The sequence below is a fragment of the Malaya genurostris genome, chromosome 3 (assembly GCF_030247185.1).
Source record: "Malaya genurostris strain Urasoe2022 chromosome 3, Malgen_1.1, whole genome shotgun sequence".
NCBI lineage: Eukaryota > Metazoa > Arthropoda > Insecta > Diptera > Culicidae > Malaya > Malaya genurostris.
Window position 1 is genome coordinate 124,915,614 of NC_080572.1, and position 20,456 is coordinate 124,936,069.

At 36.4% G+C, this 20,456-nt stretch overlaps 1 protein-coding gene across 1 annotated transcript in view; it reads right to left on the reverse strand.

The window, feature by feature from the left end:
- Window positions 1-20,456, reverse strand: part of LOC131434520 (uncharacterized) — an 85,385-nt gene that overhangs the window by 44,038 nt on the left and 20,891 nt on the right. Inside the window, exon 2 of the mRNA XM_058601274.1 lies at window positions 10,749-10,847. Within this exon, the coding sequence (XP_058457257.1) occupies window positions 10,749-10,847 (99 nt within the window). The remainder of the gene's footprint in view (window positions 1-10,748; window positions 10,848-20,456) is intronic.

Below are 20,456 nucleotides of genomic sequence, written 5' to 3' on the forward strand. Positions count from 1 at the left end.
TTTAGAAATTTGTAAGTTTGCGGAAGCATTTTAACGCCAATTATTTCAGTAACGGCGAGACTACCGGTGCGTAATTTAACAGGTAAACAAATATAAAAAAAAAACCTGTTTTAATCCACCTAGTGCTGTAATGATGCCTTTCTCATATCAATCATGATATCATATATAATACTGTGTCATTCTTCAAAATAATTTTCTTCGATTCTTAAAAGAATAAACGAAATCGGTTTGTTTTATCGTCTACTGATATAAACTATCAATTTGAGAAGGTTTGAGGTCGATTTAGGGAACTTTTTACGATTTTTCGCCCTTTTCAGTGATGGTATAAAATTTTTAATACACTTTACCCTATATTTCCGGATCCGGAAGTTGGATCCGGATGAAATTCAGGAATTCTGTATGAGACCATCGGTCGCGCCATCTATGAGAAAAGTTAGAACACATATTTTCATTTTGTTGCACATTTTACCCCAAATAATATTCAGGAATTTTGTATGGGACCATAAGACCTTCCATTTGAATCTAAGCTAGTGAAAATCGGTTCAGCCATCTCCGAAAAAAGTTGGTGCCTTTATTTTCCGGAATCCAAATAATATTCAGGAATTTTGTATGGGACCACAAGACCTTTCATTTGAATCTAAGTTTGTGAAAATTGGTTCAGCCATCTCCGAGAAAAGTTAGTGCAAAAAAAAACGTAACATACACACATACGCACACACACACACACATACACACGCGCGCGCGCGCGAACTGAGTCGAATGGTATATGACACTCGACCCTCCGGGCCTCGGATTAAAAGTCGGCTTTCACAGTGATTTCATAACCTTTCTATACGAGAAAGGCAAAACAAATCAACAGTCTTGGCTCATTATATTATAGTAAAGAATATAGTTTAATTTATCAGGTTTGTGACCTAATGTTTTTGAAGACACATGTTTTTTTTTAATTCAATAATGATGAAACGAGCCCATCCAGATTTCCCAGGTTTGAGAAAAGCTACGGAATCGAGTCCTGTGTCTGCATATTTTTTTCACGGAAATTTCGAATGGTTTCCCTCACTTACCTTACCTAATAGCTATAGTCCTGGGGTGTCCTTTGCTGTATCAAGCATACGTCTCCACATAACTCGGTCCATGGCTGCTCGTCGCCAGCCACTCAAGGCACGGATGCTTCAGAGATCACCCTCCACTTGATCTCTCCACCTTGCTCGCTGCGTTCCTCTTCTTATTGTACCAGTCGGATTAGATTCAAGAACCCTTTTCACTGGGCTGTCTTCCGACATCCGTATGACATGCCCAGCCCATCCTAGACATCCGATTTTAGCTGTCCGTACGGTGGGTGGTTCTCCTAGCAGCTGTTGCAATTCGTGATTCATACGCCGTCTCCACGTTCCGTCTTCCATCTGCACTCCGCCATAGATGGTCATAGTCATAGAGTAACATAGTCCAAGTCTCGTGGCCATAGAGAACAACCGGTCTAATGAGCGTTTTGTAGATGGTCAATTTCGTGCGGTGGCGTACTTTTCTCGATCCAAGGGTTTTTCTGAGTTCTCTGGATTTCTCTGTTGGTATCATTGTCGGCGGTCACCAGTGAGCCCAAATACACGAACTCGTCAACCACCTCGATATCGTAACCGTCTATCAATATTCGTGGTGGGAGGCGTAGTGTTTCTTCTCTAGAGCCTCTTCCTCCCATGTATTTTGTTTTTGACGCATTTATGGCCCGTCCGATACGCCTAGCTTCAGCTTTCAACCCAATGTAGGTTTCCATCATCTTCTCAAGGTTACGTGTCACAATATCAATATCGTCAGCGAAGCCGAAAAGTTGTACGGACTATCGGAAGATCGTGCCACTCGTGTCGACCCTCGCTCTTCGAATCACTCCTTCCAAGGTAGTATTGAACAAGATACAAGAGAGTCCATCACATTGCCGTAACCATCTCTCTAGATTCAAAGGGACTCGATAGCGTCCCAGCACGGGCGTAGCACATTGTTGCTTTGACCAATCGCGTCAGTTTATCCGGGAAACCGTATTCGTGCATGATCTGCCATAGCTGTTCTCGATCGATTGTGTCGTATGCCGCTTTGAAGTCAATGAATAGGTGATGCGTGGGTACGCTGTATTCACGACACTTCTGGAGTACCTGTCTTATCGCGAAAATGTGATCCGTAGTGGCGAATGGTCGTGATAAAAAGAAACGATAGGAAACATGTATTCTAAAGATATCCATTTTAGCTGGCATCCTGTTGACAAGATTGTTAGCAATCAGCTAACATATTTTGATCAAGTCTAACTACAGCTTTTCATCAACATTCCAACAACTTATTACTTACTTATTTAAGCCATGGGACTGGAATTTTATGTTTGACCTTCTCAAGTAGAAGGCGAAAGTACACGGATATTTTTTGTGAATTTAAATCATATATTTTGTGAATTTAAACCAATTTTAGTGCACATATTTGGGACAGGCAATTGAATAAAAAGTTACTTTACAGTTCGTCATGTTTCAATATACTTTAAAGCAAAACTAAGCGTTTTTCATATACACTCTTGTGCATTAAATAACCAATGCATTGTAATTTAATTTTTAAATCAGATTTTCGATTCTACTGATATCTATTTCATTGAAATACATGTCGTGTAAATTTAATTATTTTTTTCTGTGTAGAATTCAATGCTTATGCTACATAGTCTAGCTATTCAATCCTAAATAGTAATAAACTGGAAATGCTAGTTTAGATGATCTTTTTTATATAGAATATTAGAATCAATCATTTCATATCTTCCGCTTCACTCGGTCCATATAACCCGAAATAATCAATAAAATCGATATAGTCTCAATAGCTTTAATAGATTTTGTCAAATCGACAAACGTCCTACCCCAGTTGATGCATCATTTCAAGAATCTGTTTACTTCACCTGAACAAGACGAAAAATTTCACCCGTGCATCCAACAAAGTTTCTGAATCGTGACCACTTAAGGCGTACTTCTACTAAAACATAAAATCAAAAGTTCATGCTGAAAAACACATCGTAAAGCGTTAGATTTCGAACTGATACATTGATGAAGGTTGCAAATAGCATAACTAAAAATTACACGCTAAGTAAAAATGAAAATGTTTCATAATAGAATACTACATCCATTAACATGTAAGTTTAACATTCGCACCAATATCGCTATTAAAGCTTTTGTATGTAAATTTAAGTAAATGGCGATGCACGTTCTCTACGCATCTATTAAGAAGCAAATTTACATGATTTTTTGGTTGAGTGTAGTATCTGTGTCTGTACCTATTTCGTAACATTAGTTGTGAAATAGTAGATTTTTTAATATAGTGGAATTAAATAGAATTTATTTTCTTTTAAAGCGATTTTGTTTATTTCTCTAACCGTCCAAAAAAAGCAAATTTTTTATCTTAAAGCGTAGGTCCACGGGGAGATCGATAGTACCCGGTATTCTTCCCCGGACAGAACCAACCTAGAGCCAGTGACATCCGGCGGCAAAAGGATTCAGCTAAGAATAGATCCAGTGGGATCCTGCTTTCTTCAAACATACGTTTGGTAACTCTATTTCACTAACTCAATTTCAATAAAGTATCTCTTCACTCAACCAGCAGTTTTTTTTTTTCAAACATGTTTAAGACCGTTATTTTTTCATACTGAAACATCTAAATATGCTCATATCTGCAGACGATATGAAATGGTTCAAGTAATGTTCCAGAACGAAATCAATCTATTCCATGTTTAGTGCCGCAAAATACATCTTCAGCTCAGTGTAACTCAATTAGAAAAATTAAACTCAAACTATAAACGTATTTTTAAGAAATTACTTGTAGAAAAAAGAAAATTCTGCGAGATGTAGGCATAATCTTAGACTCCATTCTCACATTTGTGAACCATTACAATACCATAGTCAATAAAACATACTACTATTGGGCTCTATTAAACGCTTCAGTCATAACTTTCAAGATCCATATAACATTAAAACATTATACAGTACAAATGTTATACCTATTTTGGAATATTGCTGCCATAAAAAAAATCCTAGCCTAGGTTTCTTAAAAATCGATTCGACCAGCTCTACGAAAATCGAGTGGTAACATATACACACACAGACATTTTTCGATCTCGTTAAGTTAAGTCGAATGGTATTTAACACTATAGGTGGTGGTAGAAACGGGTTTTCCAACAATTCTATGACATTTCTATAGAGGAAGGTAAAACTCGTCTATGGTGTAGAAATAATGGGTAGTATCAAAGTTAAAATTTCTGAACCTAGCGAGTTTCGAATTTCACGAAACTTTGCAAACAGATAACCAATGATTTGTTTTCCATGATATTAAAGAAAAGGTTTTGTAGAGTGCTATAATCTAAACTACTTTCTGAAACATAAATTGCGTCATCTTCATGACGCGATTCTTGTTGCGTTTAAGTAGCAAAATGGTCTAAGATTAAGTATTTTGCAAAAAGATTCAGAGTTTTAAAAATTTTTGGTATTATGGATTTTTTTTGTAATTTGAGAATGAGTGCACCTCTTTCATGATACCTCCTTCTATGTATATGTGTGTGAGTGTGAGTGTATGTGTATGTGGTCTGTATCGTAAAATGATTCCATGTCCCTATCACAAAAGAGTAATTACTGCATCCCAAAACATGTAAAATAATGTAATCAAAAGCATTCGACTGCATTCATAAAAATCTTATGTCTAAATACAAACACAGGATGTTGACTCGTGCGACGGCTGCTAAAATATTGTTGCTGTGGGCTTCAAATGTTCTAAGTGTTATTTTGCATCTTTTTTCCACTATCTGGTTCCGTCGTTCCGTTTCCCTAAGTTTTCATAGGATTGTTCTGCTCTCTAAGTTTCAGTTTCGTTCTTCTTCCCTCATCTCGTTGGTCTTCGCGAACCGGTGTTTCTTGATGTCTTAACAAGCGTGCCATAATGCACATTTCCATGTACGTCGCTCTCCTGCTTCCCAGCACACAAGTAACCATGAGTTTGAAGGTTCACTTTGCAACCTGGTGTTCTCTTGAGTCGATTAGTATTAACCATACGTTGCACGTTTTTCAATACCACCGATCCTGACCTCGACCTTCCACCGCTTGCTACCATCACTCTGTTAACCAGAAAGATGAGAGAACTAACAGGCAGCATCATGTTTCCATCTCGTAGACGAGTGCATCAATTTCATTTCCTTTTTTGCTGGTCAATCATCCTTCTTTTCCGTATCATCTTTGGCTGGCGTTGTTTCTTGTTGAATGAATTGCCAGGGTTCCAATTTCGACAATGTCGTGTGCCACTTCGCATAAGAATTCGGATTTAGTGTGGTGAGGTGCAGAAAAGTAGTGAGGTGACGGTAGCTCGAAGAGAACCAGAAAAAGGTGCACTTTTTGAGAACACATTGTCACATTCTCCAAATGTCACGGTTTATTTCAGATGCTTCAGAATCGGTCGTTGTCTGGATACGCACTGGGTGAATGTGAAAAAATAGGACGGTTTTGACATTTTTTTTCCTTCTATGCAAGATGGAACACAGCAGAACCTAAGTACACATGGTTCCTGACAATATTCTTGTTGAAGAAGGGCGTACTGCATTTGCAGTCTGTCTGTTATTTGATATGATTTAAAGTTGTATTTAGCGAACATCATAATGAAGGCTATTGTATCGCAAGGAAAAATAATGTGCAAAGTTTTAGGTGTACCGCAGGTGATTGAGATGTTTCTTATGCTTCTTTGCGGAAAAGGACTATCGACAATTCAAAGTGGGAAGCTGCAGAAAACTTGATCATATGTCGGTAATGTTAATATTCAAATATTCAAAGTAATGTTATAAAAAAATATAAGAGTTTAGATTATACATGTAAAATTATTTCGAGTAAAGCTATATTTAAGTGCTAACAAAGACATCATATTAACAAGATATCCAGCTCTCACATTTCCCGAACAAATTATTGGCAACATCCTTTTTTGCGAGCATGTCGCCCTCAGGTGAGTGCGCATCGAATCTCATACATAGAAGTAGGGGAGAGAAATGTCAAATTCGTACGCGCCAAAATAGCAGGGCTGTGCACCCATACAATTGACATGACATGTTGAATGAGACGCCGTGCGATGGCGTTGCTGAACTGAAGATTGAGATCGCTCCAAGCTGACAGGGTCTGGTGCTAATCAATTGCATTTAGGAAAAAAATCAGCAGAAGTGGAGCGACCTTCATATTCGACAGACTTCGAAAGCGATTCACTGATACTTATAATTCTTCCAATTCGAGATCTAAACATACGAAAAGTACTTACATGCAGGCATTTTTCTATTTTATTTATCATCTTTCGCAGCAGTTCGTATTAAGTCCATCGGTGACATAAAAATAAAATTCAACATGTCATTATTTATTCTTTACTAGCTGAATTACCCGGCGTTGTTTGGAAATTGTCCTACTCATGTGGAATACTCTGATTGTAGTGAAATACATAGACGGCAACTCTGAATATGTTCAGATTGCGCATCTCAGATCTCGCAATAATCATAATTGTCACAGTATTCTCGTTAAATCGGTTCAGTTTTATGTTTGATCCCTTTTTTTTAGGAACATTTAAAATTCTTTTCTCTCTATAAATACCTTCTTAGAAACCTCTGATCTCCAAAAAATGTATGTATAATATATGTGGCTACAAACACTTGCACACTTTGAACGGCACCATCTGAGTTTTAAAAAAGAGTATAGTATCGATTCTCGTCAAATTAGATAAATTTTGTCATGACTCCTCCTGTTACGGAAACTTGCTACGCTCACTTTCCTATTACATTCATTTTGTGAAATTTAAACATTCTGTTTCAACAGATTTCACATCCGATTCTTCGTGTACAGAATCATTGCATGGCTAGTACTAACAATCCTATTGACACTACGACCAGGGCTCGAACATTCGACAACTAGCTTGTAAGACTAGACGATGAAGTGGATTCTGTTCTGGAGCTTTTGACCACCATTTTCGGTACTTCCGAAACCGGGAACGGGGAACCGATATAGTCGAAATCGGTTCGTTTGCCCAGTAACTAACGTGAACGTCAACTTGAAATAGTTTTCAGCCAACTTCAAATGAATTTTTCGTTTTTTTCTTCATCGCTTTATACGACGGTATTTCGGTATGTAATTCTGGAACCGAAAGTCGAATCTAGATGAAGTTCAATAGCAATCTTCGAAACCGCAAAACCTTTCATTTGAGCTTAAGTTTATGAAAATCGTTTCATCAATCGCTGAGAACATGAACTGAGTTCCGTTTCAAAATTTTTGACCACTATTTCCGGTACTTTCGAAATCAATCTTTTTGGCTTGTCATTAAGACATGCACGATATAACGAAAACGAAAACATTGTTTAAATAGTGAAAAAATAGGTCCAGACACGAAACATCAAAATCAACCCATCCTATAAATAGACCCTGTTGCACGTTTGCTAGCTTCAGTCTATGAAAATCCATGAACACATCGAGTGCGCAGGCTGCCATCTACACCAAGACAGTGGAACTACATCCGTGACCCGGCATTATCCAATTGGTGCTTCAGTCAATGGTGAATATGAGGTTCCGTTCATACACCCTAAACGCGGAAAAACAACAACTAGTTCCTCTATGTGCATACCTGCTGTTGGACATTAGCAGTGTGAGTTTCGCTTCAAACAAGAGCGTTTGAATAGCTTTGTGCACTTTTCGCTGTACGACATTCGCACCAAACTAGTGTAAATAATGCTAGCATTTGACTGCATCGCATTCGAGAAAAATGTTCGGAACAGTGTTTAATATAGAAGAGATTTCCACAATTAGGCCCTTTGAAATGAAAAAAATGAATCCCGTTCAGCATTTTGATAGTTTGTTTCAGTCAAATATTAAGATGTATGAAATATTGAAACATATGAACGTTTCTACGACTTGTGGTACGATCATCTAGGCTCAAACTAGCCATTGATTTGGAATGGTGTCCTTCTTCTTGGAATACAAAGGTAATCATCCGTAACCAAAAAGTCTTTTCCAAGACTCCAAAGCCACTAACGGTCCTTTTCAGGACCCCAAAAGTAACGTAAAGAACTTATTTAGAAAGCTCTCTTAAATCGCCGCCCTACTTCCCAGAATACAAACGCAATCTTTAGAACAAAATTGTCCTTTTCAGTACTACAGAATTTTAAACGATCAAACGGTGTCAAACCGACCGACTCCTCGTTTTTATGCTATTTTTTGCTCGTATTACCCTTTAGCTCCCTTTAGCTAGAACCGGAGGTCATATCCATATAAAATTCAATCACGTCCTATGGGAAAGTAGAACCTTTTCCATATAAATCTAAGTTTGTGAAAATCGGCTAGAAAATCAAGTACATATTTTTTGCACATGCACACCAAATTCGTCGAAACTTCGTCCAATTGGAAAATTCTTCGGTTGTATGAATTTTTATAGGTAGAGTGAAAAGGCAAGTGCGGACATTCAAGATGGGAGACAAAATTGAATAAAGCACACATTGTAAATCATAGCTCATTAGTAGTTTTTCATTCTCTAAAAATGTCAAAAACAAATCCGATAATCAGTTAAATTTGGTGGGCGAATATGTGTGCGCTAATTTGATCGAATACACCCTTCATAGTAGGTTGATAACATATTAGAAATCTTTTAATGGCAAGCTGATCATCTTCATCCATACACATATATCTGCTGTTGAAAGAAATCTAACCAATCTGAAACAATACATGTGTAAGACTGCAGTCGTTCGAAACGCGTGCTGTAGAGTAGCGGTGTCAGTTTTTACATGCATAGGATGTAGAACAAACAGCATAGGAGGATTAACAGATTAATTTCATAATGTGGAAATGCGTTAGAGAAGTCACAACAAATATAAGCAGATGTTCGGCCTTTCGAGGGAAAAAATGTTGTTCCAGTTGTTGCTGAACCCAATCACCACTTGTGAGGTAGACGTGGTTCAGCGGCTTGCGAGAGAAGAGCAAGCCTTCCGACACTAAAACATGAGAAAAAATTCTTTTTTATTTACGCGTTTTGAATGAACGCGTCTGTTTACAACATTGATTCAAGGATCGCCCCGCTATACTAAACCGTGAACAAAAGTCAACTGATCCCGTCGGGCAGGAATGCGTTTCTTGAGTAGGTTACGAAATAAGCATAAAAAAGGCCGTATTAGAAGAACATTCACACAAGCATAGTTTTGAAATTTCTTCATTTTTACCAGTGAATATGAGTAAAATTCCATATTTGTTACTACTTTATGAATTCTGTGTTACTACTATGCCCTCGCAGCGGTTCAGGTTCAATTATAATCGTTGGTGTTCGAAATATCGACCAAGACGGTCGAAACATTGAAAGAACCGTCGAAATGAAAGTTAGCTATTTTCTGCTGGGGAACTCTCTTTTTTCGTCGTCTTTTCGGGGTAATATTTTCAGACTTTTGTTTTATGCTGTCCCGGTGCAATGCTTCTGCAGTTCGAAAGTTGTTGGTTTTTCTTTGCCATGGAGTTATTTAAGCAATTCTTTTCCAATTCATTGAGGGAATGATCACTGTGAGGGAGCGCGAGAAAAGGCAACCGAAAAATAGAGCACACAGGTCTATAAACGTAACACCCGTTATGATTGTTTATTAAAGATGGATGATTTTATTTCTTATTTTTACTTTTCCCCATCATCGTGTGCTGTGATTTCTGCGCTTCTCATTCAGCCAAACTGGTCAAGATGCCGAACAATTTGCTTTCAAGAATCTGATCGTAGGCAGATTCCACTTTTCGGTCATTCAACATTTTCTTTTTGAAGAATCTTCTGCAGCTGGAAATTGACGTAACAGTGTTATACTTCTACAATTTTTCAAGCTATGAATAATGTAACTGCCTCATTTATTTTCTGAACTATTGAATCTGAATATAATTACAATGAGTAAATTGCTTTTAAAACTGGAAAACTTGAAATTGCATTATTCTGAGCTAATAATGCTTTAACATATAATGAAAGTAACTACCTCGACTTGTACGACATGCCTATACTTGTCAGACACGATCTGTATATTGGTACCGAATCATCAAATATTATTAAACTACATAAGCGATGACCTCTCATCGACATTCTGAACATCCGTAAAACCGTGTCAATACTATTTTATATATAAAAGTATCGAAAATGTTACACTCAACAAAAACGTCCCCTGCAATGGAGTAATGCATTCTCCAACCTTTGCAGTTAAACCATGAACCAAAAACAGGACAACGCCTCATATGTATCCGAAACAAGCAAAAAAGCAAACCTTTTTTCAACACCGACAGACAGCTTATGTGTAGAAAATAAAATTATACTGCATAATATAGTTACAATGAGAGTCGACTCTGCCTGCTGCCGCTCCATTCGGTTTGCTGTTGGATAAACCATGAGTGCGGTGCATTTTCCTAAGCAGAAGGCCAATACGCTGACATCGGTACTAGTAGCCAGTACGTGAATTATTATTCCCGGGGTGGAAGTGAAATATAATTGAAAGTTCCTTTTGGTGTCATCAAATAGCATCAAGTGATTAAACCATATGAAGAAAAGGAACAAACAGGAGCGCGTAGGCGTAAACAACAAACAAAAGAAAATCGTTTCTTAGGTACAATTTATACTTTCATCCCACTCACGTGTGTCTAGTAAATCACTTAGAATTCGCATTGCATTGTTTTCTTTTTTTTAGATTAGCATTGACTCTCAAATCTATTTAAGAATGTCATACTAACCTGTTACTCTGCATACTGTACTTAATACTAGAAAAATTGCAACGTAGGGGAAAAACAGGGTAGTTAGCTTTCGTAATCGAAAACTTATCCGTCTTCTTCCTGCAAATAGATAAAAATATATTATTAATATACATTGCATTTTTGTGATATTGTGACATATACAACTAATATACGAACTCAGTTCCCATGTTTTATTTCTCTTTTTAATAATTAATGGTTATATCTGAAGCTAAATTCGTAATTTGTTCTGTGGCTCAAGCGAGATAATAACCGTGAAAACATCACTTTCAGCTTTTAAGCATAAGACAAGTGAAACTCGTGGAACGTCGTTTATGTGCCGTGGTAGGGCGAATAATTGAGCTAGGTTTGTTACTGGAATCAGACTCTTGTTTCAGTAACATAGTAATAGTCAGAGCTAGAATGAATACACCCCGCCATTGATTGCATGAAAACTAAAATGTGTGCGTTCTCTCCACCGAAATGCCTTTAGTTCCACTGTATTTTGTATGAAAGAACTCGAAGTATATTCATTCAATATGAAAGGTAGTAGGAAGATCTTAATTGTGAGTTTGTCGTCGTTATTTATGCTATACCGATCGGTTTGAAGCATATTGTATTTAAAACACCAATCGGTAACTTTAACTTAACAGGAGTTCTTTCAAGGTCTTCCTAATCATGCCAATTTCAATCATTTACTTGCTCGTTCTTCTTAACTCTATTCAGTTGATTTGATCGACCCAATGCTGAAAATAATGTTACGTCTCGCATAGTTTACCTGTCATCATATCACAGTTTTCGTCCAAGATTGAGATTATAGCTAGGGTTAGAAATTCATAGTTTATTATGTCGATTTCGGCTTCGGAAAGTTTTAGTTATTAGTGCATGTAATACTCTATGGCCATACAAGAAAATGCAATCTAAATCTGTTGGGAAATCTTGCATCTTTTCTCAAACAACATGTAACGAATGAGCAGTATCGATCGGTCCTGAGAATTACCACAAAGCATATTTTATAAAAAGTTGACATCTTTATCACATTAATACTCCAACTATATGCGTAGTTATATACAACCCCACCGGCAATAGATTAAATGTACTGGTGTAATAGGTGTTAGTCACATATTGACTCTATGATAACTGGTTGATAAGCTTATGTACATATTAGCACTAACAAGGGCACGTTCCACAGACAACGAACAATCATCGTTAACGAAAATCTATACCTATACGTAATAGAATAGCAAACATTACTGATCCTCTGAATCATTTGGGAAAACCCTTATAACTGACTATGACCAACATTCCAATTAATTTACTATACATTAGTGAAGATGGACAAGTATTCTATTCTTATAAATATAATTCTTATTACTACAATACATTGAACATGTGAAAAAGCAATCCTAAACAAATGTGTTTGATGTGTACACTCGCAGAAAATCTAACAATTGGTGGAAATGAAATATGGTGAAAATGAAAATAGGTGCATTCATTTGGAGTTTTTGTGTTGCTATAACAGCAGTATAGCACAATTGTCAAACTATTTCTTTCTGTGATATTGCAACGTATGCCGAAGACATTGTATTCGATTTATTCACAATTCGTTGGTTAAAAGTCGATTATTCCACAAAATAACATGGCGAGATGAGATGACTTTTGCTACAATAACCATTATCAAAATGCTTCACTTAATATATTTTGGCTTTTACGTTACTGGTATTGACTTATTCTAACCAATATGATTGAAACTGATAGAAATTCGCAATCAGGCAGTATTGGTTTATTGGTAAGTTCTTATACGGATTTTTGCAATATTTTTACAAGTGTTGCATCAGTTACGGTTAACAAAGAACACCCAACGACCGCCACAAGCACTCACACACGCATCATTTCTGTAGCAAGCTTTCTCACTGAGTAGCTACATATACTGTCATTTATTGATTATGAGTTTCACTGAGAGATATTTTTTGTCAGTTTATTTATACACTCCCTCGGTGACGTATCAACATGATCGAAATCTCAGAGTGACAGGTAATTTTTGAAATGATCGTCATTTTGATAGAAAATTTATTAAAAATTTGTCTCGGCTCAACTCAGTGCCTCATTTTCACGTACATCGATAGAATGATAATAAAAACACTAATGAAAATCCAATCACAAAACATGTTCCGTACAGTTGTTTCAAAAACTTGCCCTGTTGTATACTTGAATATTAAACACAGAAGTAGCAGCGAAAACAAACAAGAGCCAAAGCGCTGCGTCTGCTGAGTGCTCGAGATAAAAAAGATCTGCGCTCTTGCTACTTTTCTAAATCCAATTCATACTAAATAGCGTTTAATTGGGTTTGATCGAAGTAGTGCTTGAGAACAAATCAACAGCCTAGATATAAAACAAAGTCTTGGACTCAATTTTTAGCATGGAAAATTTTTTCATTGATTTTCATTGCATATTGAGAGCTGTGAAATAACATATATACACAGCCACTCTACGGATATTACGCCCCACTCTAGATTCAACAATATGCTTCGATTTGAAATATTATCTTATAGATTTATAACGATTATAATACGAAATTTAGCATTGGGAGGATCAAAAATATTGGTTTCCAATTGCAACTAGTTGAATACTCAGATAATTTCTAATGCAAATAATATTTCTTTTTCTTTTATTTTGACATTTCAAGGTGTACAAAAGCATAATGTCTTTTGTTATGGGGCATACCACTGATTTGTAGTAGGCATTTTATACGACAGCAGGGGCTATATGACTAAGGTAAATAAAAAAACTGAGATTTTGGTCGATTTGAAAATGTATTTTTATCAATAAATGTTTATCACTTCTAACAGAATCATTGAAAATTATGTTATTGCAATGAAATACCTAAATTCTCGAATAAAATTTTTTGGTACACCTACAAATATCTCGATATTTTCTTAAAGTGCATTTTATATCTCTCTACCTCACCAGAGCTGCCAACTAAAAATCTGTATTACAAAATGGTGATGCATAAAGTCCATACAACTCTGTGAAAATCTCAGAGAAATATCATAAAAATCTGTCACTTTTTCGAAATATTCATAAAAATCATACTATGTAAAAATATATTATCTGAAGTATTGAATAATCGGTGGCACAGAAAAATTTGTAAATATGGTAACCTAGATATATGCACCAGAAACCATTTTGTCTATTTCTTCTACTGAATGCTACATTTTTCTACTATTAGATTAAAAATGAAATCTATTTTTCGTCGTTTGCGAAAGCTATATAGCAAAAAATATGATTTGACAGGTGACACAATAAGCGCAAAAAATTACATGTTTCAATATTTGAAAATAAATTAGAATGCATGAAACGCTCGTTGAGACAACTATGAAAATGTCACCAAAAAAACCTGATGCACTAATGAAGAATGTAAAAAAAAACCATTCGAAATACGTATCTGTAATGTGACGTTTATTGTACATGCTTAAAGTGTTGTGAGATACATGGTAAATGTGTATAGTGGCGTGATATATAGTAGAATTCAATGGCGATAAAATGTTATTCTAGTGAATTCATTATACTAAATGCTGAAGTGACAAACAAGTAACTAATTAGAATAAAAATGTGTTACTTTTGATGCTCGCATATGTCGTCCTCAGATAAAGTTAATTCACATGGTTTTTACTGAGTATATTATTTATCGCCCGAATGAAAAATAATGTATAAAAACAATACTATTTGTTGCTACGGAAGAACATTAATGCAAAAACACATAAGCAAAGCCTTGGTATTACATTCCTGTAGTGGAATTTGTAGTGAACCATTGCATGGCTGGTACTACGATTCAACTGACACTACGAATCCTTCCAGGTCGGGCTCGAACATACGACGCCTTATGCATTGAACCGCCAACCCAGGACGCGCAAGAACACACACTGATAAAAATCTGGATGATCATTTATCACATTTAATTTGTTTTTGCCTTTCTCACATAGAAAGGTTATGTGAAAACCGACTTTTGAACCGAGGCCCGGAGGGCCGAGTGTCATATACCATTTGACTCAGTTCGTCGAGTACGCAAAATGTGTGTGTGTGTGTGTGTGTATGTCACATTTTTTTGCACAAACTTTTCTCGGAGATGGCTGAACCGATTTTCACAAACTTAGATTCAGATGAAAGATCTTATGGTCCCATAAAAAATTCCTGAATATTATTTGGATTCGACTTCTGGTTCCGGAGTTATGGGGTAAAATGAGCAAAACAATGAAAATATGTGTTCTAACTTTTCTCATAGATGGCGCGACCGATTTTCACAAACTTAGGTTCAAATGAAAGGTCCTGTGGTCCCATACGTAATTCCGACTTCCGGATCCGGAAATATAGAGTAAAGTGTGTTAAAAACTGTATACCATCACTGAAAAGGGCGAAAAATCGTAAAAAGTATTCTAAATCGACCTCAAATCTTCTCCAATTAATAGTTTTTATCAGTAGACGGTCAAACAAACCGATTTCGGTTATTCTTTTAGGAATCGAAGAAATCGAACTCTTTTTTATATTCGATGACTGGTGGTTCAGCCATTCATGATTCAATCCGGATCTCTTTTGCCGAGCTATCAGCAGAATTTCTCCTGATAAGTTCGGCAATAAATGACAGTTAACAAATTTACACTCAAAATAATAATCATGTTATAGTTACGTGAAAAGTTATGTGAATATTTTCCACCCTACTTTTCACGTAGGTTTCAATGGACTGGCATTTGAAAACTGTTTAATGCATAATTCAGTAAAAGCTACGTGTTTCATAGATAAAATATAATGTACTGCTCATATCACATTTACCTATCAGTTCATGTAAAATTTAGATACCAGAGAAATACTATTTTATATGCTGGTTGAAGTCGAAAGGGAGATTTTAGATTTTTATATAAATCTAAAATATGAAAAATGCCATGAAAAATAAAACATTTATTTCAGAAAAAAAAGCAAAATGAAAATAAAAAGCAACTAATAACGTCGTTGGATTTCGAATCGACAAGCCTCAAGAAATCGTTTTGTTGTCACTGCCATCCAACCGAAGCCGAAGTCGAGATCCGAGAACTCCCACAACACTACCGATGCAGGTTGAGGTCGCATTACATGGGTCCAGTGTCTCTAGCTTCATACCGATGTTGAACTCGTTTTTCGGTGGACCAACGGCCTGCTTGAAGCATTCGGCAGGAGCGGGCACACTTCCGGACTCACGCAGGCACTCGGTCCAGTCAAACACATGGAAACTTTCATACTGGAATGAACCGATCGATGTAGTAAAAAATTATAATTAAATAACATTTCTCGCAAATATGTACACTACTCACACTTTGAGGGCCACTGTTCGCCATGTTCAAAATCGAGTTTTTCACACTGGAAATTCACGTAGATTGTTTGACGTTTGGTTAATTCACGTAAATCTTATGTGATAACACTATTCATTTTAGGGGATATTCGTGTAACATTCAATTTCGTCACGTAAAACATTCAATTTGACATTTGAAACCAGTTTACGTGATTTTTCAAGTGAACCGAACGTGAATTTTTATTTGAGTGTAGGATCGCCGAGATTGTCAGTAATTACACGCTTTACTGAGACGATTACCGAATACTAGGCTGTGCAAATTTCGGTATATTGTTTGGTTGAGAAATTGCAAATGATGACGACTGCCCGATAATAGTTCTTTTATCTTGGCATATATAAACAGGTATTGTCACGGATAATAGATATACAGGCTCACTACTGCCACCTATTCGACTATTTGCCGCAATTTTTGAAAACTTTCCACAACGTTTCGGAACGATAACAAAATCCTCCTGCCTGTTATAGATCTATTCCAACTACAACAATTTGAACACTTATCTCTTAGGGAAGTGTTAAATAAAACTATATTTCCATGTCGCATACACACGAGACTTCCATCGGAATAAAAATAAACTTGTCATTTTACCCATCAGCAAAACAAAAATCTAGAGTGAAGTGAATGTAGCTCTCTAAATAGTGTCTTATATGAAAGCGGCACCCAAATCATGGTGGTAGCCCGTGTCGATCGTGGTGACATCTGCAAGTGTTCGCCACGCCAATTGAGCTAATTTTAAATAGAGCTCACATGTTAGCTTGTATATCTGTTTTCTGTGATGTAACACTAATTGATTCGAGAAAATACGTATATTTAATAATATTTTAATTCATTCAAAAAATGTATCTAGATTTTTTTGTCCTATTTATTTTAATACTGCAATCGATTACCATTTTTTTACCACAATTTTCGAGTGACAACGAATATTGATTCAGGAGGCATGTTTATCGATAAAAAAGATGGGTAAAACACGTTTTTTTTTAAATAGTCACCTTAACCGACAGAAACAAACGCGAGAAGTTTTCTGACAACAAAACTGCGAAGTTCTTAGGACCAGTACATTTATTCAATTTGGGGTGATAATCAAGATAAATATAAAAAATATTCACACACTGACCAAGATTTTTACGCAACTCAATCTATTATTACATTTCAAAAATATGTATTAGATCGGGTACTCCGGTCTGGTATCATTAGTAAACCTCACGCAGCGGAAATTATCAATTGCGAAGATAAGCTAACGTTTCTGAAGGTCCCAGTAACCACACGAAGAAATTGTTTCGCTTAATCACAAATTATGAGCGTTGTCGAGCGATCAAACACGGCTCGATTGTCTCACTCACAAGTTTAATATCTGAGCGGTGCTTCTTTAAATCCATTTGGAACCGACTTTGCATATAACTCGTATGAATGACATCATCAGAAAACTGGTGAGTAGGCGATAGAAGATTATAAAGCTTGGTCCGTGTTGATAAAGTGAAGCAATTCATCCAAGCACTTATACCCTCAACTCCAATTTGAATGGAAAATAAGGCATGTCGAATTACGTACAGATTTGATTACTCATTAAAGTATGAGGATATGAGATATTCTATTCGGCATAAACACATGTAGTAAGGCAAAATGATAAGCTCTCACCAAGTTTTCATCCTCAATGGTTGTTATCTTTAATTTTCATTAAAATTTCGTCTTCACATTTTTACTTATTTTTTGTGTCATTTGTGTGCAAAAGATTTTCATAATTGTAACTTTACTTCCCATTCCGTGCAGAGCCGGTGAAACATATTAAGCCCAGGTGAGTAATTATTCGTACCGGGGAGAACGACCCACTATTTTGAAGTATTATTTAGTCGATTTTTAAATAATATTTTGTTTCGATATAACTTTGCATGAGACGCGTAAATTCGAAGCTTGAAGCGTTTTCGATATTTTGTTGAAAAACAAAATTGCGCATTTAAGGGTTAAATACAATATCAAACTACAAAATTTCTGCCAATATTTGTTTGGAATATTAGGTCAGCAGTTTTTTAGGGGTATAAACTTATTTGTGTTTGCAAATTTTCAAAATTATTTCATTGTGAATTTTGGTTACCCTGATCGTTTAGTTGGTTGGGGATGATGGTGAAAGATGTCTCGCATGAATCGAAAGCAATGTCTTGGCATTACATTCCTTCTGTGGAATTTTGCCTTTCTGTTTCAACAGACTTCGCAGCCGATTCTTAGCATACAGAATGATTTTATGGCTAGTACTACGATTCTACTGACACTATGAATCATTCCACTTCGGGGCTCGAACATATGACAACTGGCTTATAAGACCAGCGCCGTATGCATTGACCGGCAAACCTGGGCGAATCGAACGGTGCACAAAACAAATCCAGCAGCTGAAGTGCATAGCACATTGTTAAAAAAATGTCCCGAGACCGACTGAGATGACGTTTGTAATGTCAAACTATCATCATCGTTCAGAAGACAAGTGTCAAATTTTCACGTCAATCGCACCACAAACACTAAACTTACCGACATATAAGTGACGTTACTTTTTGATTTATGAAAACTTAAAAATAGCGAATTCCGTTTATTGGTAAAACATTGCTTCCTATTAGGAAAAACCGGGCAAGTTCAGCAATGGTTTAAGAAGTGTTACCCGCACTCAGATTAAAAACAAAAATTTGTGGTATTCTGATTTTAACGTGACCAAATTAAGCAGTCATCCGGAAAAAAATGTGAGCAAATTTTGATAATCGTTATGGATGAGCACAAAATCAAAGTCCGACTGAACTAGAAGTGCTTTTATGATCGTATGCGAAAATCTGGGCATGAAAAAAATCTTTTCCAAATAGGGGTCTCGTTCGCTCACAATCTATCAAAAGCAACAACGCATCAACAACCCAGAGAGCTAGTCGGCACTGTTTAGGTGCAATAAAAAGGATTTTTTGCGTTGGTATCAAACAGTGGACGAAACATGGATCTATCATTTTTCTCCGGAGTTGTTTCAACATTTAGACAGGGAAAACGCAACAGGTAGCTGCAACAAGTATGGCATCAGTTTTTAGATGCTCGAGGTATAATTAACGTCGACTATCTTGAAAAGGAAGTACCAACAAAAGTTTTTAGTTATTGATGCGTTAGGAGTTATTAATGCGTTTGAAGTGTGGAATCGTAAATAACGTAAATCGTAAATCGTAAATCATATTAGGCAGAAAAAATCATCTTTAACCAAGACAATGCACCATGCCACAAGTCAATGAAAATAATGGAGAATTAAACGTACTGTGCACCGTTCTGTTTCTTCACCCACCATATTCTCAATAACCTAGCCCCCGCCGACTACCTGTCATTTGATGATCTGAGAGAGTCATCGCCGCAACTGAAGCCTATTTTAAGGCCATGTACAAATCATTCTATAAGTATGATATAAAAAATTTAGATAATAAATATAGATTTTTTTTTTCAAGAAATGTTGTTTTCCTGGTTAGTTACTGAACTTTTTGGACGATGTGGAAGCAACCTTCTCTACGGCAGTATCCAACCGCACAGAGTCGGTTCGACACTGAATTTGGTTTTCTGTGAGTAATTTTCTCAAATGCGAACGCACTCATTGAAGAGCAGAAATCATATTGAAACCGTGAACTTATGTATACGAAACCGTAATATCAATTAGAGGAATGACAATGGTTTGGGAGAATTAGACATTGTTCGTGGTTGAGTTGTAGATGTTCAAAACCTAACCACTGTCTATATGGTTTTACTTGTATATTTTGAATTTGTACCCCGGTTTAGAAAACAAAGACGCAATCCTACGTCAAAAGATTTTGAGTGATTTCATTTATGTGAAGATAAAGAATGGAAAGGCGAGATGTGACAAGGTTGATTTTAGCAAACTAAAATCTTTTACTAACTTAACTTTCGCAAGAGGAGTTGAACTTAAGCATCTCATCAATGCAAATCACTCGAGTCTCTGGTATGCCGGAAAGTACCGATAAAGGTCTTTTACCACGCACTATCCGAACCGACAAAATAATAGTTATCAGAAGTTGTTACTTTCTACTTGCGGCTGCATTCTCGTACACAATTAATTCTTCACTATCTCTAATAGTGAAAAAGTAAAAATTGCATGATGGGTTTCCAAAAGGTAGCGGTGAGTGCAGCGCTACTGAATACCGCTTACAACCTAGGCTAAACAGCCAGCACGCTGTGACTCTGGGGGCATAAGCAATAGTTCGAACAAACCTTTCATTCTGATGTTCAACTTGCTGTATAGAGATTGAGAAAATATCCATACAGTGAAGAACTCAATGTGTATAAGAATGCTGTCGCAAGTAGAAACTGACAA